At 38.6% G+C, this 22835-nt stretch overlaps 5 protein-coding genes across 7 annotated transcripts; all 5 read right to left on the reverse strand.

Annotated features, from left to right (window-relative positions):
• Positions 1 to 179: 179 nt before the first annotated feature.
• HCF107 (high chlorophyll fluorescent 107) lies at positions 180 to 4075 on the reverse strand. Its single transcript, XM_021975400.2, has 8 exons — positions 3464 to 4075; positions 3206 to 3349; positions 2568 to 2873; positions 2392 to 2451; positions 1964 to 2209; positions 1351 to 1461; positions 937 to 1113; positions 180 to 820 (listed from the first exon to the last, which is right to left on the reverse strand). Exons 1-8 carry the CDS (start codon positions 4007 to 4009, stop codon positions 485 to 487), a joined length of 1926 nt encoding a protein of 641 aa, XP_021831092.1. The 5' UTR covers positions 4010 to 4075; the 3' UTR covers positions 180 to 484.
• Positions 4076 to 4979: 904 nt separating this feature from the next.
• LOC110771150 (fip1 motif-containing protein) lies at positions 4980 to 10771 on the reverse strand. Its single transcript, XM_021975404.2, has 9 exons — positions 10151 to 10771; positions 9615 to 9826; positions 9258 to 9384; positions 9001 to 9066; positions 8773 to 8904; positions 8583 to 8684; positions 8317 to 8495; positions 6496 to 8218; positions 4980 to 6029 (listed from the first exon to the last, which is right to left on the reverse strand). The coding sequence occupies exons 1-9, from the start codon at positions 10556 to 10558 to the stop codon at positions 5475 to 5477; spliced, it is 3504 nt and encodes a 1167-aa protein (XP_021831096.1). The 5' UTR covers positions 10559 to 10771; the 3' UTR covers positions 4980 to 5474.
• Positions 10772 to 11442: 671 nt separating this feature from the next.
• Positions 11443 to 16087, reverse strand: LOC110771151 (Nucleic acid-binding proteins superfamily). Its single transcript, XM_021975407.2, has 13 exons — positions 15661 to 16087; positions 15376 to 15562; positions 15219 to 15291; positions 14978 to 15122; positions 14761 to 14870; positions 14390 to 14521; positions 14176 to 14317; positions 13959 to 14102; positions 13377 to 13537; positions 13194 to 13268; positions 12860 to 12998; positions 11991 to 12257; positions 11443 to 11765 (listed from the first exon to the last, which is right to left on the reverse strand). The coding sequence occupies exons 1-13, from the start codon at positions 15907 to 15909 to the stop codon at positions 11604 to 11606; spliced, it is 1986 nt and encodes a 661-aa protein (XP_021831099.1). The 5' UTR covers positions 15910 to 16087; the 3' UTR covers positions 11443 to 11603.
• Positions 16088 to 17074: 987 nt separating this feature from the next.
• LOC110771154 (Cyclophilin-like peptidyl-prolyl cis-trans isomerase family protein) lies at positions 17075 to 19995 on the reverse strand. The gene is made up of 8 exons (XM_021975414.2): positions 19657 to 19995; positions 19382 to 19548; positions 19210 to 19249; positions 19040 to 19084; positions 18461 to 18546; positions 17772 to 17909; positions 17531 to 17681; positions 17075 to 17436 (listed from the first exon to the last, which is right to left on the reverse strand). Exons 2-8 carry the CDS (start codon positions 19531 to 19533, stop codon positions 17350 to 17352), a joined length of 699 nt encoding a protein of 232 aa, XP_021831106.1. The 5' UTR covers positions 19534 to 19548; positions 19657 to 19995; the 3' UTR covers positions 17075 to 17349.
• Positions 19996 to 20709: 714 nt separating this feature from the next.
• LOC110771145 (uncharacterized) lies at positions 20710 to 22825 on the reverse strand. 3 transcript variants are annotated; one of them, XM_021975398.2, is made up of 3 exons: positions 22099 to 22825; positions 21876 to 21951; positions 20710 to 21734 (listed from the first exon to the last, which is right to left on the reverse strand). In XM_021975398.2, the coding sequence occupies exons 1-3, from the start codon at positions 22213 to 22215 to the stop codon at positions 20989 to 20991; spliced, it is 939 nt and encodes a 312-aa protein (XP_021831090.1). In that variant the 5' UTR covers positions 22216 to 22825; the 3' UTR covers positions 20710 to 20988. The 3 variants fall into 3 exon arrangements, with proteins under 3 accessions (XP_021831090.1, XP_021831089.1, XP_021831088.1); XM_021975397.2 differs by having other exon boundaries at positions 20710 to 21951; XM_021975396.2 differs by having other exon boundaries at positions 21876 to 22825.
• Between the last annotated feature and the right edge of the window lie 10 nt (positions 22826 to 22835).

Consider the following 22835-nt stretch of genomic DNA (forward strand, 5'->3'; position numbering starts at 1 on the left):
GAGAGAGAGAGAGAGAGAGAGAGAAGAATAACATAAACTATTGGTGGCTAAGTCCCAAAATGATCACTCTAAGTAGAATGTGATAGTTGCGAGGGCTAAAATATAATTAGCAAATAAACTTCGCGGACTTGAAAGCAAGGGGGTACATGAGGGTGTTGGAGCAAGTGAAACTGATGAGATGATGGGGCTTCAAACGAGATTAACTAAAAATAAGAAAAGAGTTTAACATTCCAAAATATTTTCTTTAGTCATTGAAGGCTGAAGCCCAATGCAAATGGTTTTTCTGTGTTGACCAGTAAATTACAAGTTTTACTTGCATATCAAGTTACCTTACTCCGAGGTATGAAATATACAAGGCGAGCCCTCAGCCTCAAATTTCATGATACAAACCACAAAACCCACAAGAGGCCCTGTCATATATACGATTAAAATGCTCTAATGTTTTCTGTACTATGTAACAGGTTCTTCTCCATTTGGCAAATCACTATAATACTTTCGCTCTTGTTCTGTTTAGTACAAAAGGCCGTGAGGTTTCCATCTGAACTTCTAGCTTGGATGGGTCTAGAGATAATTTTTCTGTAACAAAAGCATCCACATCAAAACCACTCTCATTTTCCATGTCATTTCTTTTAGAGGAAGGGCCAGCCGACTCTTCATCGATATTATTTTCATTTGCTCCTGTTATTGTTCTCAGAGAATCCTGTTGTAGTTGTTGTGAATTCTGGTCCAACTTCAAGAGGCTCTTTATACGGTCAAGCGCGGGGTCTATAATGTCTAAGAATCCCATAATCCATGAAGCATCATCCACAATTTCAACGCGCTATTAAGAGAAACAAACGAGTGTTAAAAGTTGAGGGCTTGAAGCCTTCCAGGACAAATATCCCAAACAGATAGCTTTCTCACAAATAAAATGCAGTGACTATGCTAATTACTAACCTGCTGGAAATAGAGGTCACGAATTTCCTCTGCACGTACAGAGTTTCCTTGATTTTCCTCTAATGATGCCCATGTCATCCACGTGACATAACTCTGAGAATTTATATTAAGGGAGGACCTAAACAATCTCCTGGCAGCTGATAGGTTACCATTTCTCTGTTCTAGAACTCCCCAAGCCTACCACAGAAACAGATGGTCATGGGCATGAAGCCTTAATAATCATACATGTGGATAATGTTTGCTATGGCATTGATCTAAGTTTCTTCCTTAAAAATATGGCTTGTTATGTGCCATCGCTAATCTTTTTTCATAAGAAACATGATAGAGAAGACCTTAAGGAAGTTGCTGTTCCAAGTATAACATAACTGAACATTTTCAAGTATAAGATACCAGACACCTAACTACGGTCTTTACCTGCAGGCAACGAGCAGCAGTTTCACTAGTTGAGTTGATGGACAATGCTTTTTGGTATAATTTCCTTGCTGTCTCTATGTTTCCTTCTTTCCATTCCATCCATCCCCAAGCCTAAACACCCCAAGATTTCACATTTAGAGAATTAGTTTTCTGTTGAATTCACAATGATGCACGTATACACAAACAAGTCCTGTAATTCCCGAAGATAAATCTGTCTGGGTATTTCGGAAAGTGGCCAATGCATAAAGGATGGAAATTACTTTTCTTTTCTTGTATAAGAAATGATGTTGTGGTATGAAATAACTTGGATAAGAAGAGTATCAATGGTATGCAACAAGGAAAGGTAATGGTCTGTGCAGTCCAGCACTTTATGTAGGCAACAAAAAACGCCCAATAAATGTTTTCGTATTCTCTATTATCGCAAAGTCTGACTAATTCCAATTCTGCTTTTAGTACTGTTGAAGAGCATTCATACTTCTGTTCAACCAATTAGCAGTATACAAGCATCATCCACACACATAATTTATCAGGTCGTCATCTCAAACAAATAAATGGCAACAGGTTTATGATTTATGATCCAACTCGGATCTCCGTACGGATAAGCGAGTCTTACCGTCCACACTGGTTGATGCCTGGGATCCAACTCAGATGCTCTCCTGAATAACTGTCGAGCAAGATTTGCAGTTGAGTTTTTATATTCCAATAAAGCAAGGGACTGAAGCAGAACTGGATCCCTTGGATTGAGCGCGTGACCTATCTTTAAAAGCTTTCTTGCCTTGTCAACGTTACCTATATTAGCTTCAAACATTCCCCAGACATGCCATGCAAACCTATTCTTGGGGCTTGCCTGTATCGCTTTCTACAAATAGAGGTGGAAAACATCACAATCAACGCTGTAAATACAGAAAATAAAACAAAAGAAACTAAACATATCCAATTTAGTAACTGAAACATTCTAAGAAAAGAACTGCAGCAAAGTCCTAATCTACAAGGAAATGGAAACTGATAGTCATGCATGATCACAGTAAAATAAACAATCACCTCAAAGAGTTGCCTGGCAGCATGATTGTTCTCCTGTTGCATCTCCAATTGAGCCCATGCCTGAATCATTAGAATTGGACAAATTACTACCAGGAAAAAGACATTTCAACAGCCAGAAAGACATGGAAAGTTAACTTGTAACAGAGAGGCCTACGTGCAGGAGAATGATGACTTACAAGCCAACTGGCACAGCTTTTGGGATTGCACTTGGTGGCCTGCCTGAACAAATATCGAGCCTGCTCATAGCGATTGGCTTTAGCTTCCAGCAATGCAAGTGTCTGGTATACGTACTCATTCCCTCCACAAAATCTTAGACCTTTAGCAAGCAGATGCCTTGCCTTTTTTATATTTCCCTGCTTTAGCTCTAGAACTCCCCACCCATGCCAGGCAGCAATGTGCCTCTTATCAGCAACCGTGGCCGCATCAAATAATTCCCTTGCTCTCCTTGTATTTCCCATCTTATTTTCCAAAACAGCCCAGCACTGTAAACAACCACCTCAATGAAATCAATCAATCAATCAGTCCTAACAAGAACTATTCCCACATATGACTTCCTAACAAATTACTTTCTTTCGGACTTCTATAACAAACAACAGAAAGCCTGATTTGTTCATGGTTAAAAATCATCAACCAGAACTAATGATTCACCATTTTGGGCATCAATGGAAGAAGATATTTTCATTTTCCAACACCAAATCTTAAAATAAGTGGTACTCATATTAACAAAGGCCTGCCCCACACTTTAAAATTTCAATTTTGCATACCAGTTAACCAGTTGCACAAAGTTCAATTTGAAAAACAGAGAAAACCAAACCTGCCAAATGTATGGATTTTCTCCTTGAGTAGCTTGGCAGCCTTTCTCATACACAGCTCGAGCTTCGGCCGTCTTTGATTGTTTGCTTAAGGCCTTCCCCAGCGCCACGTACGCTCTTCCATCTTCAGGCCAATAATATATACACTGTTGCAAACAAAGCCACTCTCAGTGAAACAGAACACTACTAATTTTAATTTTTAAACACTTAAAAAAATTCAGACATGCATAACCGCAAACACAATTGATAAGATTATATACCTTTTCAAGTAATTTCTCTGCTTCAGCATATCGATAGTTTCTGGTCAAGATCTTAGCTCTATACAATGCCAAGTCCAAGTTCACCGACAATGGCTTCTCTTTCACACCCGATTCAGCCTTCTGTTCCGGCTCGAATAACGGCATCTTCTTCGCCAACTCGGCAAGCCCTGCATCGAGGGCCGTCGGTGCCTCCTCGCCACCGTCGCCGTCGCCGTCACCGGAGACTTCCATGGCTGGCCGGCGAACCACGAGCACTCTTTTTGACGACTCTGCCTCAGGCAGCAAGGCATTGCTTTGGCTCTGGTCTTTCGAAACGGCGATGTTGGAGGAGTCGGAAGAGGGGAGAGGGGTCTGGTCGAGGACTGGTACGGAGGAGTCCCGGGTGGAGCAGCGTGGAGGGGTTGAGAGGGAATAAGGAGAAGAGTGGAGGGGTAAAGTGGGGATTTTGAAGGCGAACTTGGAGTGGTTGTTAGGGTTTTGGGAGGTGCAGGAGAAGACAGTGAAGTTGGGGTTTGAGGGAGGAGGAGGAGAAGAGAGAAGGTGCATTTCTCTCTGTGTTTAACGGATTAAACTGTATTGTATGATCCACGTTGAAACGAATGTGAGGCGGGTAGAGGAAGAACCACTGCTTGTCCAATTACCATTATAGCCTTACAACTCTCTTCTATTTGTTTTGCGAGTAAAGCAATAAACACTGACAAATAAATAAACTGGGATTTTAGGGGAAAAAAGGCTCCATAATCCATATATGTTAATGTATGATATGAGATTTCTTTTTCCTTTGTCTTTTTTGGTTTTTTGAGTACAAATAGTAGTTTAAATTAGAGTAAATGGGGGTTTCTCATACATACACAACTAAGATGTTATAAGGTTTGAATTTAATACCTCTATTCTGCCGGTTAAGGCCATTTTACACTAAGCTAAACTTTTCGGCTTTGTGTTTTCTTTTTAAATTATTAAATAGGTGCAATATTTACTAAGTTTTATATGAAAGTTTTAACTAGTAGTTTTTTTATACCAATATTTTTAGAGTAAGATGTAGTTTTATTTATTTATTTAAATTTTATCAAACACCAAAATTCTTCTTTATAAAACGATATTTTAAATTACTCTAGTATACAGAATAAGACATTTTTCATACTCTCTTTTTATTTTAGTGTGAAAATGATCTCATTTGGAGAGGATATTGTAGTCAATTGCAGAGAGCGTACTCAAAACTAACGGTCATTCACCGAAGGACATTTCTCCTTCAATTGAGAGGATAGTTGGCGTACACCTTGCCACGTTTTCACTCTTGCTTTTTTGTTACTTTTTCTTATGTGGTTCTAGAGAGGGCGGATTTTTATGCCATGTGGAAGCTCCTTATTGGTAGTTCATCAGGATCAGATAGTTTATCAGACTAAAAACAATCTATTCAATCCGAAGCCTCAGTATATCAGGAATCAGGATAGTAGCTCACAACAATTTCGGAGATTTTTGGACAGAAGAAAATACACAGTCAAATCAGTTGGCCCCGTATACCATATCAATATTATAATTTTTTTTATATAAAAAGGGACAAAAATAAAATATGCATATACAGGCAACAACAGGATATGAGTGAATTAAATGAATCCGAATTCTGGCAAAAATGGTTCAAATTCAACCAATCTTCTTGAGCATGATTCTTGGCCATTTGCTGCAACACAAGCACCCTTATTTCTCAAACTTGAATCTGCATTGAAGATTGTTATCGCAATGAAGTCTTTTGCAGGTAGGAATAGGTAATAGGTCACTTGAATATCAAATCTTCCCTCCAATTTCTCTGAAAGAAGGGAAAAATAACAAAAACTCTAACCTGATTCTGTATCTCAAATTGCTGTGTTTAAGCTTTTATTGACCTGCCTCAAATAGCATAAGTCACTCTGAGGAAGACTTCAAGTTCAAGCCATGAGATCAAATCTAAGACTACTATAATAAAAGTCTATATATAGAAAAACAAAAAATAGACATGGCATTGCTCTTAAACAACCTATACACCGCCCCACCGCCTCTTTCGGGCTGGCCTATGTTGCTTTGTTTCAGCTGTTTCAGCTAGAAGATCAACCTCAGGCTTGGACAATTTGTCTGGCTCTTTTTTCAAGGTGATTGACTCCTTAAAGCGCTCCCCACGTTTCTCCATTTTTGCCATTGTCTCAAGAATCCTTTGGTTGTCATATCCTTCTACAACCTTATTCCCATGGGAAGCACTCCCATTATTAAACGGTCTCCTTTTTACATTGTGAGCTGGTGCTGCATATTCAGAATCATGTTTTCTCTGTAAGGGATGTGCTGTGGTCAGTTCGTCTGTTACAATCTGGCCATCCTCCATATCCAAATCATCATTTTGACCTGTAACTGGAAACGCTTCAAGCCTGTTCTCATTGTTTTGGTTACGTCGAACTTTTGGGATGCTAAATTGGACTGCCCTTTTCTCAGATTCACTAGAACCCGCTAAAGTTGTCCGTGCCCCACCAATCTCTGGGTCCATATTTTCACGCCTATCATTGCACATCAAAGTTCTGCCTTTGGAGCATCTTCCAGAGGACTGCAGTGTATAGTCACAAGGAAATGTCACTCATATATAATATATCAATCACTAAATGGGTAAAGTAGATGATTCAACACATGCAGCAGAAGGTGAATGAACCAACTCCGCTACTAGGGGCGATGCAAGAAGAACTTAAATTAATGGATCGTTGATCGACGGGGAACATTTTCCCCCTCATTACATGCTTCACACCCTGGACCTAAGAAGGCCTTATGTTGATCTGAATGGAAACTCTAACACTCAAGAACATATAAACAAAGTAGAAATTGTTAAAGAGCTTCACAAAACACATTACCTGGAGAGGGGAAAGTGAAAATATTATATAAAAAGGAAAAGGAGAAACAGAAAACATGCAACGGGATAGAATTGAAAAGAATAAATAAGGCTTGCTGAACTCATGTCGAGCACTCATATATACAAGTACAGTGATAATAGGTTTCATCCTTTGTTCCCTTAACTTTACCTTGCCTTCCCCAACAATCAAGTCAATCGAATCTCTGCACCTCGGGATCGTCTGCTCATGCTTACCCATCAAAGGAATTCTATTCATACACTTAGCACTACTTCTTTTTCTCATCATTTTCAATCTATGCTGCTCTGGTAGCATATCATCAATATGCATAGCATCATGAGAAGAACCATATTTAACATGAAATGTTTCATTCCTTACATATTTCCGATAAGAAACAGATCCCTTCTTAGAATACAATTTGTCACCATGATCCCTGACAGTTAACTGATCCTCTGTCCAGTGCAGCACTTCAGATCGCCAGTTAGATCTTCTCCACCTTAAATGATCATTAGGATAAATGATATCATCAATTTCATCAGTATTATGACTATCAAACCAGTTATTCTCTTTGGCTTCAGCAGAGTATATTTTGCTCGCATGTCTCCAATATCTTTCATCAGTTGCTCTTGAGTAAGAAACATCATTTCTTGGTGATAGGGAGTCATTCCACCTTTCTTCATCAGCTGTGTAAGACTGATGGGACAAATATCGATTTTCTCCGTGTCTGCAATATTGATCTTTAGTTTTCCCAGAGCATGAATCATCCCAATACAAAACGGGACTGTCAACATGTCCACCCCTTCCCCTAGAGTTTTTTAATTCTCTCCTGCCCTGTGGAAATTTCCTTTTTCGGTCAGTGAATGAAACGCATCTCCCAAATTTTTCTCCCACAAAGTCATCTTCACATTTATAATTAAAACCACCACTAGGGTTTGGTATTTTCTTAAACTGCAGTTTGCTGCTATTCCTTCTACATGGAGCATCCCTTTCTTCAGCAGTGTGGGAGGAATACCTAGAATGCAACCCCCTGGACTCCCTGTTGGTGAGAGGACTCCTCTCTTTAGTGAATTGTGTTCTTCCAAAATGATGCCAATCTGCATCCCGCTCTTCACAAGAATACTCCCTTTCATTCCAGGTTTTTCTGACATATGGATCTAGCATGTCTTGGAACTTCTGACTACCTTTTCTATTCCAATAATTTGTATTAGCTGTCTGAACATGGTTATCAGTATATCTAATACCATAATGGCTTGATTCTTTATAATCTGAAATATCTTCTCTGTGACTACAGCTGAAATCTTGCAGCCTTTTTTTCTGTCTGCGAGAATTCACATAGTGATCCCTGTCATACAGGTCATCTGTTTCCGAGGTGGGGGATGCATCATGATCATCTTTTCTGTGAACATTTGGTTCAACAACACTGCCAAGCCTCGTACCCTGATGCTTGCGCTTCTTTGGAGCAGGACTTCCACGTGCAGGATAATCTTTGACATCAACTACTTTTCTCTTGATGACTATGCTTTTTGAGTTCTTACAAGATGATCTGACAGATTTGCAATGTTCAATGTGTGGATTCACTGTTGACCTTACAGGAGTATGGATATCTTCTGGATCAAAATGATCATTATTATTGGATGCTTCAGAATCACTTACAAAACAGGATGAAGTGGGGCTAAGTTGATCATCATCACCAAGTGATAATTGTGCTTCCATCATGCTTTGATCAGCATAGACAGCATTCCTGCCAACACTTTCTGTTGTTTGATTTGCAATTTCAATGGTTTCCAATGAGATAGCATTCACTTGCTTATGATCATACCCGTCCTGATCAAAGGCCTGTTTATTTGTGTGATTATCAGAATCTATTGCCATGGGACTGATCTGCTGGGAACACCTGATGATATCAAGGAAAGATATATGCATTACATGTGGCATAAGAAATTGTATAATAACTGGAATATTTAGGGCCCTACATCAAACAAGAATACAGACCTGTCTAATCTTCTTGAGTTTCCTTTGAGACTTCCTACAGATAAATCGTCTTCTTTGGCAATATTAGAAGAGGGAATAATAAATTCCCCATTTGCAGATGCCTCATGTACAGTGCCATTTGTACAGCCCTGTCCCTCACCAGAATCAGAGGTTTCCTCAGTGGGGCCCTGCACAGTAATCTACCCAATCATGTGACACTGATTAGTAATAGCATAATATAAGGTAGATGCAAAAAATCCATAAGACAATTCAAAGTGACAACACACCTGTATCACAACATCAGAATCTAAACTACGTGGATGCCTACTATCAAAAGATGGTTGGCGTTCAATAATACTATCTTCAATCTGAATTGCTCTGCCTTTCGGCTGAAACATCAAAAGCCAACAAGTTATAATTATCTCAAACTAGTTTCTGAATACAACAATCACAGAATAGTAATAAATTCTGACATACTACTTCCAACTGTCTCACTCTGGAATCAAAAAATCTTGATAGAGGACCATGTTTCCTTGGGCCAGCATGATTCATATCTTTAGAAATAGTTTCCTGAGCAAATTTATCATACTCAGATCCAGCTTCTTTAGCCTAGTAAGCAAGAAACGGGTGGACATGTAAACACCAAAAATTTGAACAACGGTTGTGGTGATATATTAAGAGTCCCAAAAGATTTAAATAAATAACCTGATAGAGTTTTGAGGAGTCTGGGACAGGGATCCCAAACTGCATGGATGTCAGCCGAAGTTGTTCCTGCAACGCATTAATTATTAGGATTGTATTTACAAATTGCTTTGTCAAAGAAAACCATTGAGAACCAGTTTGGTCATAAGGCCAGACCATTTAAACCTGACATAACATCCAAATGGGATCTAGAAGACAAGCCTAGAGAAATTTTTTTATAAATTTGTTTTCAATGATAAGTATGGCACCATTTCATTTACCAGGGAGTTGCAGTACTGTTTCCAACTGTCCTCATTCAAACCAAAGTTGAAGTAATCTGTTAAATCAACTCCAGGATACCTCCATGGCTTCTCCTCAAATGATTCAACATTTACATCAAGTATGGTCCTGGAAGAAAGAAAATAAGGATGCTTTGTGTCAAACTTTGGACAGTACTACTCTAAAATCATTTTTTGGAGAAAAATATAAATTCTAGAATTCTCTACAGAGCCAGAGTTCTTCTCAATTCTTTTGTTGTCTTTTTTGGTATTCGAATTCATGAAACTTGACATATTGACAGGTTAACCATTAAAGAAATTGGGTTTGTGAAGATTTAATTTTGTTTGAAATTTACTAACCTATACCAAGGAAGTCTGAAACCATATCTATTTTGAGTCAGCACTGGATGGGGTGTATCACGAACACAAGCAATGTGAGAGCTTGACCCCTTACGTTGATTGCGCACATTATTATTATCATGGTCTCCTATAACCAACATGGAAGACACCAAGCCCACAGCCTCATTGGCTTTTCCATTGCTTGGACAAGTAGATCCTTGAGTCCTTACATACTGCACAAATCAGCAAGCATCTCTCAGTTAGAAAAGTAGTAGGCAACAAGACAGCAGCTAAAGAAACATAACATTTCGTATCGAAAAATATCAGTGTTGGAGTTGAAATACTTAAACACGTAGAAAATCAAACATAGTATTCATCATCTATCCATATTCAGTTCTGTAACCGGAAACATTCCGATTATATATTTATTTTACAGGGCACTTTCATCTTTCTCCTGAATACTTAAGTTTCTATAACTAACCAGTGAATGAAAATTACTGGTTTCAAATTAGTTCAGAAAATTTAAAAATTAAATTTGTCTGGCACAATTAGAATACCTTGTACTCTTTTGTAGCCACAAAACCATCCTCATCCTCATCCTCATCATTCTTCATGCTCCCTCGGCCTTCAACTGGAAACATTTGACCCTCACAGTCCTCATCATTCAAAACTATTTTCAAGTCATCCTCACTGTCACTTCCACTGTAGTCTTCATTCGCCTCCAAACCCGAAACTTTCTCACCCAACTCCTCGGAGACAGAATCGGGTTTCTTAGAATCAGAGACAGATTGCTCCTCAGAACCAGGCCTAGCGTTCTTCACCTTGTGGTCATCATCATCATCGTTTATATCTTCTTCTGGCTCTGTATAAAGGTGAGCAAAGTTCGGAACGCCATTGATGGCTGAGTTGGCCTGCGGTTCAACACCAGCATATAGCTCCCCGAAATCATCGTCGAAATCTTCCATTGCCTATAAACTCTGGAAGTTAAGAGGGGAAATTCTCCTAGGGTTTTGCTTGCTAGTGATAGGGAACCTCCATTGGTAACGAAATGATAAGGAGCTTTGGATGGCTCCGATGTATAAAAGTCTCGAGCTTTTGTTTTTGGTCTGGAAAAGTCTCGAGCTTGAAATGCTAAAAATGTGTCAAAAACCCCTCAAAAACCCTGAACCCCTTTTGACCAAAAAAAAAACATAGAAAAACCCTGAACCCCTAAAACCCTAGCACACAGCCACTTATTATTTGTTTTATTTATTGCATTATTTTCCTCGCTGGACTCCCTAAATTTTGTCCCGCCAAAAATAACCAAAAAACTCAAACCACTTTCTCTGACTTCCCTCTCCCCACTCCCGCCACCGCCATGTGCTCTCGCCCATCTGCCTTCAACGCTGTCATGTCCGGCACTCGAGTCGCCATCAAGAAGCACAAAAACCCTACACCCTAAACCCAAGGAAACTCCCAATTGCTATCCAAATCCCAATTATTCCAATTATGCTGAGGACGGTAGTAAGCCTGATGATTTGGTAGCTGTGGTTCGTCTGTTGGCCAATAGGATTGCGCCGGCTCATAGGGCTTGGAGATTGGGATTGCAGATAAATCAATTACTAAGAAGCAAAACAAGGAACTTGGAGACTTGGCTTTTCAAATTCATCTCAATTCAGGACTGGCAACTTGGCAAGCCTGCTCCTTTTTAACTGTTGCCAAGGTTTTCAGTACATTTCATCTCATCATTGTTATGGAGTCCGAGGAGAGGAGTGTCCTTATGACCTTTCTGTGGATGATTGGGGGTTTTTTTATTTTTTTTATTTTTTTTCTTCAAATGCTGCTGTTGATTGGAGTTGTGATCAAAACATTGAATAATAGGATTTAAATTTGTAGATCTCTACTGGATTTGTTTTGTTCGAATGAAATATGAATTTCTACTGTATCTAGACTGATAATCATATATTTTACCCTTTTTTTTCACACAAATAATAATTTGAGCTGCCTACTGAGTATTACATTTGCAAGCCATCATTGTTCACTCTTCAATGCTCCAGTTATCTCCCATGAGATCCCTTCAGTCTCTAGCATACGAAGAGCATCATTGGGTCCACAGCCCTGCTGCTTACAATTAACAATTGCAACCATGAATCTCTGTTTCTCTAATGAAGTAGGATACATAGCTTGATCATCCTGGAATACAAATCAAAAGTTAAACTAAAAAGGACATGAAATATGCAAACAAGTAGAAGCATCTTCTCAGCAAAATACCGTTGCAGATCTAAAAAATTAAGCAACACAAACGGAGATCCTCATAATTAGATTGTAATTTGGCTTATGATAACGTTTAAATTGTACATGCATTCATTTTGACCTACTTCCATGTAGCTAGAAAAATCAATTGATTTCAAACATTACCTCAGGCAGTTCAAAGAATTCATCAGGAGATATTTGCAGCAACTCTGTAGCAGTATGACCAGTACACCATGCAGAAACTTCCCCACTCTCGTCTGCAAGAGTAATTTTCAGGTAGAAAGTATGGATAACTTCAGCACCACAACTGGTGTTACAGAAGCTGCATTCCAGAACATCATTGGGCTGCTCGGTAACAAAATGGCCGCATATGGCATGCGAAATTTTTTTACTGACATGAACCATCTTCATTTTCAGCCAAACCTGAACTATCTGTCCACATGATAGTATATAATTATAGAAGAACAGATATCCCAACTTACAGGCTATAAAATGCAAGACATATCCAGTGTAGTAGATAATTGATATAAAAGCACAACACCTATTGCAAGGAATAGAAAACGTGGCTCCTTCATGCCCTCCCCCACACTTTCCACCAAAAGGAATGCGAAAGAGAGTTTTACCACAATACACATCGTGACTGACAAACTTGCAGACAAGGAAGACACGGTAATTCTGTGCCATAAAGTTGCAGCACTATAATTCCTTTTCATTTCAGGATTATTGTTTTACTAGGTATGTGTGAGTGATTGAGTGCGTGTAAGCTGTCAGGAGCACACACAAAATCAGGCCTACTATTCTTCCTCAATTCTAAATAATATTTTGGAAACAGGGTTATGATAAAGTGGCAAACGTTTGCACATCCAGAGAGAAGCGGAACATGATAACTTCTTTCTTTTTTTCCCTTTTGCAAGTGAACATATTAGTTTTACAGCATAAAAAGCAGAAGTATAGATAAAGGAATCATGGCAGAAACAGACAAATGATTTTATCATGATAACTAGTCACAACAAAAATCTATTGGAAACCCACACCTGCATACAGCTAGTCTGGCTAGATAGATCAGAGAGGCTTGACAATTTATGAAGACAAGATGAGTTTAGCAACGCTGGCAAGGAACTGAGGTTGAAGAAAGAAGCTCCAGCAGTATTCTCGAACCATAATGCTTCCAGGCTGTCAAGCAAAAAATGTTTTCGTGGAACCCTTATAAATTCCAAATCAGACTACAAACCACATAACTAGGAACAAACCAGAAAGTGTCTCTCAACTATAACTGAAAATGACTGGTCGAGAACATTGGAACTTGCTTTAACCACCCACATATTGACATTAGAAAATGACTAATTGAAAATGCTTGAATAAGCTCACCCCTTCCGCTTCGTCATAATGCATGTCAGGCCTGATATGTACACTGTGTGACCAATGCTTAATCTTCTTAATGACCTAGGAAATACACATTTTAAAGCAAAATTATATTATTAAAAATGTGAAATTTATAGTCGGGGAATGGGTCATAAAACCAATTGTACCAAATTAACTTATTATCCTTACCAACACTTCACAAAATGTAACTTTGCCCAAATTGCTCCAGTGGTATCTTCAACTCTCAAGGAGAAGATAGCTTCTGTGGTACTTCTTTCTCTGGTAATATTGGTAACAACACCGTAAAGGCTGACACCAGTCATCTTGTCATGAAGGTCAGTCACGAATGACTGCAAACTTCACAGGAGTAAGAGATATTAATAAAAACAACGATATGCAAATGCTAACAGGAGACTCGGGTATGAATCATTCAGGCAGTTGATTTCACACAAACTTGGATGATTGCATAGCAAGTAGATAAGAATGGAATAAGTTTTTAAATAACTGCATAAAGGCATTAGTGCATGATTGCTGAAGAATGACAATAACCTACTACATAATATGACTAGGACAGATGTTCATGGAATCAGTGCATAAGTTGATTCTGTGGTGCTCAAAGCTTCAAAATTCTATCAATAAACCATATTCAAGAAATTAATGATAATGCATCCCTTGAGAATCATGGTACTCATAGCTTCTAACACAAATTAAATTATAGACATTGCTAAATAGTGTTCACACAATAAGGAAGTGTAATGGAAGGAAACTCACTTGAAAAGGATAACTACTGAAGTCAATGGACCCATGTGAATCACAGGGCAAGGAAACTTGAGAAACTTGTGGAGCCTGACTGGGATCTATTGTGCTCTGCAGTCTTGACCCTTGATACCGATTTGGTGTCAGTGCTACAGATACCTGATTTATACAGAAAATTAACTCCATATCTTAAATGATAACCCAATTATCCAAACTGTGATATATGACTTACTTGCTCCTCATGTTGAATCAGAGGCACCAAAAACAATTGCGTTGTACTACCAAATTCAAGGCAAACTTCATTACTCGTTTCAATACCTCTGTCTACGGAACTAGCAATATATGGTCTATCCAGTGCAAGCATACTTCCCATGCTGAAGAAATTGAATTATGAACATTCAATGGAAGAAAGTATCTAAAATATGAAAAATGGTTCTAGAGTTTACCTCAAAAGATTGGCCAAGACAACCTGATCACCCCACAGCAGAAATTGTAGCTTCACACCATCATTGTCAACAAGAGTAATTTGTTTACTCTGTAAAGTACCATGTACTTCCAGTGGCCCAATAATTTCAATTCTACACATAAAGAGGGAAAGCAAGGTAACCACTTCAACCCCAGGGAAAATTCAACCTCACTAATCAGCATTATTCCAGTTATGAACTTCTAATTTCAAGACAGGTCCATATGATATATCATGTTTATAGGATCTCAGTTGATTATCACATCCCCACCTCATTAGGACATCTGAAAATAATTAATATTTATAAAATATCTCGCATACTTAAAATTGGTTATTAGAAACAATTTATCTTACCTTGCGTACAACGAATAACAAACATCTTTATAAGTGGCATCAGGAGAAATTGAACAGAATGGATCTGAACAAAACTTAGTTCCTATCAGCATTAAATCACCATCTTCAGCCTATATTAATGAAAGCAAAAAAGACAAGTAAGAAGAAAAGTAAAAAGACACAGCCCAAATCCTTTTCCTAATCTCAAGGCTGGGCAGCAGTCAAATCTGAAAATTACCTCATCTAACAATATGGTCAGATATTCTGTTGGCAACAGCCGCATATAAGCGGATCCTCCTTTAGTTGCAGGACGAAGATAGCACCCAGTGAGAAAGATCTCCCTCCCTTTCTTGAGAAGTCCATTACGAGTCAAGTCACAGTATCTGCACAGACAAAATCTCATGCTATTGGTTTCACCAGAAACTTAAATGTAGTTGTAAATACACATAAAAGCAACACACACCAAGAACAACATATACCTTTGGTGGAGATAAATGTCAATAGTATTGGAGCTCCAATAATCTCCTAAGGAAAGCATAGAGATGTTGGTACCTGAGAAAAGAGAAGCAATTAATATCACCGATAAAGAAAATAACAATTACGTTAAAGCTCCAAAATTTCAAAATGAAAGTCTACCTGGGAGAACAAAAGCTTCCACAATTACGGCTTCCAAAACACTATTCAAGGACAAGAAATTCTTTTCATAAATGGAGTCGATGGTCACGGTGTTCGGAAGCTTCCTTCTCTTGTACTTCTTTCTCGACTGCTTCACACATTCCGGCATTTTCTTTGGAGGCCTGTCCCTATGTTGCTCACTCCACGCCTAGCAAAAACCAACACAATTCAAATCAGGTTCCTTTCTTTTATTTTCTCACATTTTCTCAGCAACCAAACAGAGACGAATTCGATTAAAAACGGTACCTGAGATATATCAGAGAGTAGAATCGCGGCAGTGACGCCGCTGGAGTAGGCGCTACAAGTCTTGAGAATCCGAGAGGCTATCCAGTTCCAGCTGGGTCCAATACTGGTTTCCGGCCCCTTTTCATTCGGATCCAAATTTTCGTCTGGTTCAGGCGAGAGAGCGGACCTCGCGTAATCAATGAATTTGAGAAACGGATCTTCTTGATTTTTTGGCTGATCAATGTCCATGACCGAGTCGAGCGAGTTCATTTCCACCGAGTTCACAAGCCCTACCAATCTGCACTGTGTAATAATATAATACACATTTTGGGATTTTAAGGGGGAGGGAAGAGAACTCGTACAGCTTTTTGGCGCGGGTTTTGAAAATTGCGGCACCGGTGCTGGACTGGGCCGAATACTTAATGATTAGTATGTGCCTGGCAATGCAGCAAGAATTCTATAATGAGGGCCATTTGTGAGGTCATATCTTTTAACTGTTCGATCAAATTGGTTAATCGTTGGATCAAAGTGGTTAGCTTAATCCAACGATTAAGAAATAAAATCTCGCCTAAGGGCCGTATATAAGGCCCTCACTATAGAATGACTCGACAACGTAATCCTTAATCTTTTGGTCCACATATCAATTTAATCCCTCTTGTCGCATTTAGTTAAAGATCTTTGTTAAAATTGATAATGTGGAGTAATGTGATAGCACGTGGCCAACTTTAAAGGTATGTTTGTGTCACAATACAACTTATCCACCCATGAGACAGTACAATTCTCTATTTTTGCTTAACAAGACTAACCCTAAAATGGAGAGCAGATGACTTCGTTGAGCAATAACATGAGGTTTTATAACTAAAATAAGCTATATTTTGATGAAAATTATCGTTTAAAATTGGTCACGTAATGACACTTCATTAATAGTGAAAATTTTGTCAGACTGGGACAGTAAAACCAAATTGATGCGCATACCAAAAGATGAAGGACCTCATGAGTCATGAATTGCTTTGAGATTTGAAAGACTAAAATGAAGACTTCTAAAAAGTTCAAGGACCAATTGTGATTAAAAAAAAACAAACAAACAAACAAACCCTTCTTTTACGGTTTACCCCGATAGATGCATAAACAAAGTTGATCACCAAATCCAATTACATGAGAGCAATTTCAACCAAGAGTTTTAGGCCAGCACGTGGATGACATAAAATAAAAGGGGCAAAGCAAGAAGCTGGGCAATCGTTTGGAAGTACAACCCATTCAGGCATCTAACAAGGTGAAATATCAACTCAGTTACCAAACTGTGCAAATCGAAACCTTAACCTCCATGACTCCGTGATGGCGACAACAATCCACGACATTGTCTAAGAATAATTTTAAGGTGGAAATGCCATAAGAAGAACAAAATGAATCATATCAAATAATCATAACACAATGATTGCGACAACAAAAGTCCATATCAAATTAGCTTCATTGTCATATTTTGTCCACCCCAGATGTGGAACCTACACCTAAAATGAGTATCAAAACTCCCCCCTCCCCCACTAAATCACAAACCAAATCAAGAGAGTAGAAGAAGAGAAAATTGGACGGGGAACATCAGAAACCTAAGATGTACTGTTGTACATTGCAAGGGTAGTCCGGCAAGAAAATACTCAAACCAGCAACTATACTATGCAGGAATACTTCACATTATATTGTATTGAATTGCCCTTAAATCTCACGTTTCAGAATCACGCCGGTGATCCCTACAGAAGATTTAGGCCGATAATGTTCATCTGTATCGACCTCTTCGATTTCCTGAATGGAAGATCATATGCAAAGAATTATATATTAGATATTATCCAAGTCTAGGCATGACAAAATATTACTCAAGATGCAAAAATATATATACCTGCACCACATCCTCTCCCTTAATGACCCGTCCAAACACAATCAGCTTATCATTTAAATCTGGTATTGGTGCAGTTGTGATAACAAGCTCAAATCCCTTGTCATCTGGTCTATTCTTCGTAGTTCCAAGCATAAAAGCTTCATGCTTTGGTCTTCATGTTTCTCACAGGTAAGAATAAAGCTATCAGTTTTGTGACAATGGATGAAATACCAACCAATTCAATTTTTTTTTAAAAACAAACCTCGTAACTAGTTGACTACGGAGCTTCCCTTTTGATATCCAATCTTCAGCTGCTCCAAGTCCTTGGGAACCTCCCCCTTTAATAACATAGTGTTTGATCACATGACTGAAGGGCATCCCCTTAAAGTGCCCCTTTTGACTGCAAAACTAATGCCTTAGAAGTGTCTTGAGAGCATAACACAATATTACCAAACACACAAACCAAGCACGTCTATTTGTAGATGTTACTGCTAGTCAGTATATTGGGATGCTTTCCAATTGTTAAAGTTCGTATTTTATTTGCAATTACTGCACTAATCAAGCCTACATTTAGGACCTAAATGTTGTCAAGATATCTAGAACACAGAACCCTTTAACTTGTTGGTGAACCCCTTCACAAAGGAGCTACAACAAAATATATGACAATGGCTTATAAAAATATAAGAATATCTAAATGATTAAAACATGGGATAGAGAACTTTTATTAATAGGAAATTCAAGAAGAACCCAAATTAATGGGAAACTTATTGTTGGTTTGACTATTGGTAATTTGGTAACAGCTATGCACTAAGATCCGCCCCATCCCCTAATTTTAACTTTATTCTCTCAATCTTTAGGGAAAAGGACTCAAATAGAGAGGGAGAGATATATGATTTTCGATAACTAGAGCATGTATGCATGTAAGATTTATATGCACTGTTGAATACTCACCACAAGTCAAGAAATCTATCCACAACCTCTGGAGAACCATCCTTGAAAAGTTCCACTGTGATAGGACCTTTTGACGTATTTAGAATCTATATAAAAAAAACACAGGGGAGGGGAGAAGAAAGAGAGTGAATAACTAACAATATAGAGAAGCAGATAGGAGTGTTCGGTGTTACATCGAATTAAACCACTAAACATAAACATCACCAGAAAAATAGGAATAAAATGTCTCCAAACGAAACCAGTGCAGCAATCCTTATGCATTAAATTTTCCCAAAAATGAACCTTCTGTAAAACGAAAATTCATTCTCAAAACTGGCGTGCAAATTAAGTGACTTCTTGCACAGTAGTAATAGTTGCTCGATTATTTGTGTATTCCAAATATAACAAGATAAAATCTAAAACACAAAGCAAAACACTGCTAATGTGCTCATTTAGAGCCATAAACTGATCGATAAACATTGACGTCATAACTAATTTAACCACACCACCACAACCAAAAGCACACCCTCTTAGTTCTAGCAGTCGCAGTTGCAGTTCACATTAACACAAAAAAGCAAGTTGGAAAAAAAAGACACTTACAGCATAACCGGGAAGATCGTACTTCTTTACAAACCCACCAATATCCTAGACAATAAAAATTAATAAATTTAGTCAAATATGCATTTACTCATAATTACTGCAAAACAGGAAGATTAATAATTACACAAATGAAAATGAAAGGAAAAAAAAAACTCATTTCAAATAAATACCTCTAGAGTAGATAAGTCCGACCCAGATTGGTCCGGCGACCTACGAGCAAATTAGCGCACAACAAAATAAGAGGCTGAAATTATCCAAATTAGCACTACAATTCAAATTTTCCAGAGAAAGAAAATCACGAAGGATATGAAAACTACCACAGACAGAAAATAGAAATGCTACCTTCTAGACCAATAGCGATAAGTGGCAACTAAGGACAAGGCGATCAAAGCGATGATTAAATTGCACATAACTATGGTAGTGATACTGATTCGAGTTGGGCCCTTCTTCTTTTTGCTCTGAATTAACAGCGCCTGAGGCTTTATCCGAGCCATGAGCTTCGACTTCAACTGTAACCACGAAATTCAAAAGAATAAATAAAATTGGATGATGCGCCCCGATCCCCAAAATAATTGGAAGCGAAACCCTAGAAAAAGAAATGAAATTGGTGAGGTTACCTTCGGGCTTTGGGCTGTGAATCTGCTGTGATTCAAGATCGCAGGAGTGGTTTTGGTTTTTGGTTTCAGTGACGTTGAGAAGTTGAATCAGAGAGAGTACGGTTGGTGGGTGATTTCAGTTTACGCCAATCTGGTCGATCTTCTTCTCGGTTGGATTGGATTTGGACCCATTTTTCAATTTTTCGAATGTTTAATTTTAAAACTGGTGGGGGGTGGAGCCCACGTGAGATTATTCGCCGGAGAGCAGAGCTCCAGCTCTTCCCATATCACGTGATGGACGGTCGTGATTGGATTAGCGTGTAGATTTTTGGGAGCTTGGCGTTCGGTTTCTGGCCCCGATCGCGGGTTTTGGCTCCATCCTTTAAACCCGTCAATTTTCCCACCTGCACGGTACATGTCATTTTTCATTTTTCATTTTTAATTAATATTTATCTTTCTTTCTTTTCCTTCCTTATTTTTTTCCTAACCAAAGAAAATGCAAATGAGTCAAGAAACATTACAAGAAGAAGATTGTTAATTTAAGCTCTTGATGTTAGCCTAATTGGTGGTATTAAATTTGCGATAACCAAAGTTAAAGATTGAGATAGGTTAAGAGTTCAATTTCCTCCAATGTAACAAAGAAGAAGAATGTTAACTCAAAATTCGCTTATTATAGGTATTCTTTTTACTTTTTAGATTCGCTTATTCATACTTAAAATGTTGTTTAGCTCGCTTAACGTCAAACCAACTTGGTGTTCCCCATCATGAATTTAATCTTAAGATCATTGTTTTTTTATAAAATTTAAAACAAAGGGTAAATTCACCTCGTACCCTTGTCTTAAATTCCAAATGTTCCACCTTTTTCAGGCACCAAATGAGAGACACTTGAACACTTAATACATTTAGTTCTTAGCATTGTTAGCATCCCTTTGCATATTGCCAACAATCTCACAAATTTGGAACCCTTGCACCTAATTACCTTGGTGGGACGTTTCCTTTCTTTTGCATTGCAATATGCATTGACAATATGTGATCTCTGGCAGTGTGAATACCTCAATTTTCAACACTTCAATATTCAAATACGCATTATTATTATTATTATTATTATTATTCAAATAAATAGAGACTACACCACTGGTCAAAAGGAGAATCAAAGTCTTTCTCCATTTCAACCAACACTTAAAGAAACAAAAGCCATGTTCATAGGCTTCGTACAAGACCAACAAAAAACATAAACAAACTACTTAATCTACCACAAGTCAAAAAACCAACCCAAATGTCACTCTCTCTTATAACATTCACAGACACAGAAGAAAGCAGCAAACTTTTTATACTGATATCAATTTATCTTTCTCATAGAAACCACTGGTGCACAGCAACTCCCAGATCCCTCACCCTTCCATACAAAGCAATACATTCCCAATAAGCCCTTTTGCTGCCATACGTCTTTCCATTTTTCTGCCACCATCCATTATTGCACTCCAAAAACAATTCATCTACCAAGCAGATTGTCTTCTTCTTTATCATTTCCACAACCATTTCTGCTTCTGCTTTCATCACAACATAGTCCTCTTCCCTCACATTTTTCTTTAGCCAATCTGATACATCATTTCGTGGCGGTGCCACCGCTGTGCTTGAAGCTTCTTCAGGCTCTACTTCGAGGCTGTAAACTTCAAATTCTTTATCCATTTTTGGATAGTTTAGCTGAAACCATTCAGTCACGCCGCTGTTGTCCTCATTTAAGTCCACATTAACAAACACTCGGCGGTCATAACCTTGAAGAGAATCACCCAACAAGTTAGGAAGGAACTTGATCTTCTTCAAGTACTCATTTGATTTAGCCAACACACGTCTCGGTGGCTCAAGCACCACATCTTCTAGACCGTTCAACACTGTCTTCTTGGCCTCGGTTTCGAATTGGCAAAGCCGCCTAGACTTCACCGCCAAATCATAAGACGGGCCGGTTTTCCTAATTGCCACAAAGGTGGAAGCATATCGACGAAGATACACGATCTTGTAATTGGGTTTCAGTCTAAAAGCATTTGAAGGGTCATTGCTTAATGGAACAGCCACAATGCCACCAATCTTCAAAATGCGATCTACAAATTTAGCATCAACCAAGTTGAATACGAAAACAAAATCCAAAGACTCGTCCAAGAATGAGCTTTTTCGCTCCAAATCCGAATCCATAACAATGTCAAATACTTTATAATCAAAAGGATGAAGATTTTGAATCATACCAACATTGACAGGGCTCACAATGAGAACCTTGTCACTTTTTCTGCGAAGGCCTTCACCAGCTAAATCATGGAAAAGCTGACCCAATTGCTCAAAATTGAAAATTTCAGATTGAGTATCATATTTTAATTCAGAAACACTTACTCCCCTCAAAAGGGACCCAATGCAGGGCAGTGTGAGAATAACCAAACCCAGAAAAACAGACCTTGAAATAATGCGCAATACCTTGGAATCAGGAAGCTTGATCACCAAATGAGTCTCGGAATCCAATCCCATCCTTCCACCATGAAGGTGCTTGACCTTGCTCTGGTCCTTGGCTGTATATCCACCAGCCAATTCCATTTCTCTGTTTCCTTTTCAACACTTTCGTAAAAAAATTATCCGATAAAAGCTCTGTGAAAACGCGAGATCCGATCTGCAGGTCAAGAAGAAAAGCTCGAAGAGCCGATTTGGTGGGTACCCAGATGCGAAAAAAGTCTGAAGATTGCAAATTTTGCAATGTATTCAAGAAGGAATCGAAGGTAAAACAACTAAGAACATTTTGGGATTAGCGGGCACAGAACCTAGCGGCGGTGTGATTACCACCCACGAGGGCCACGAAGGATTTTCTACACCAAAGAAGTAAAAGCTGCCTAATCCTCTCAACCTCCATTGTCTTCTTTTTAATGCACACTCGCTCACTCGCTGTCTCTCTCTCCCTCCCTCTCTGTTTATGATTTTTTTTTTCTCTTACCCAGATCAGTGTGAGAATGACGTTTCAGAATCCTACCCAGATACTAATTTGCAATGGATCGTCATCTGAAAGCCAACCACCATAGACCAGAGTGGTTGGATTGCGAAGAGAGAGATGGAGCGAGCGATATAGAAAGATAGAGACTTTGGGGGTTGCGAAGAAAAAGAGAGAAGACTTTTTGTTGAAAATGAAAAACTTATGGGGATGGAATTGCGTGACAGAATTGAAT

This window comes from Prunus avium, chromosome 1 (assembly GCF_965620075.1).
Source record: "Prunus avium chromosome 1, drPruAviu1.hap1.1, whole genome shotgun sequence".
NCBI classification, from domain to species: Eukaryota; Viridiplantae; Streptophyta; class Magnoliopsida; order Rosales; family Rosaceae; genus Prunus; species Prunus avium.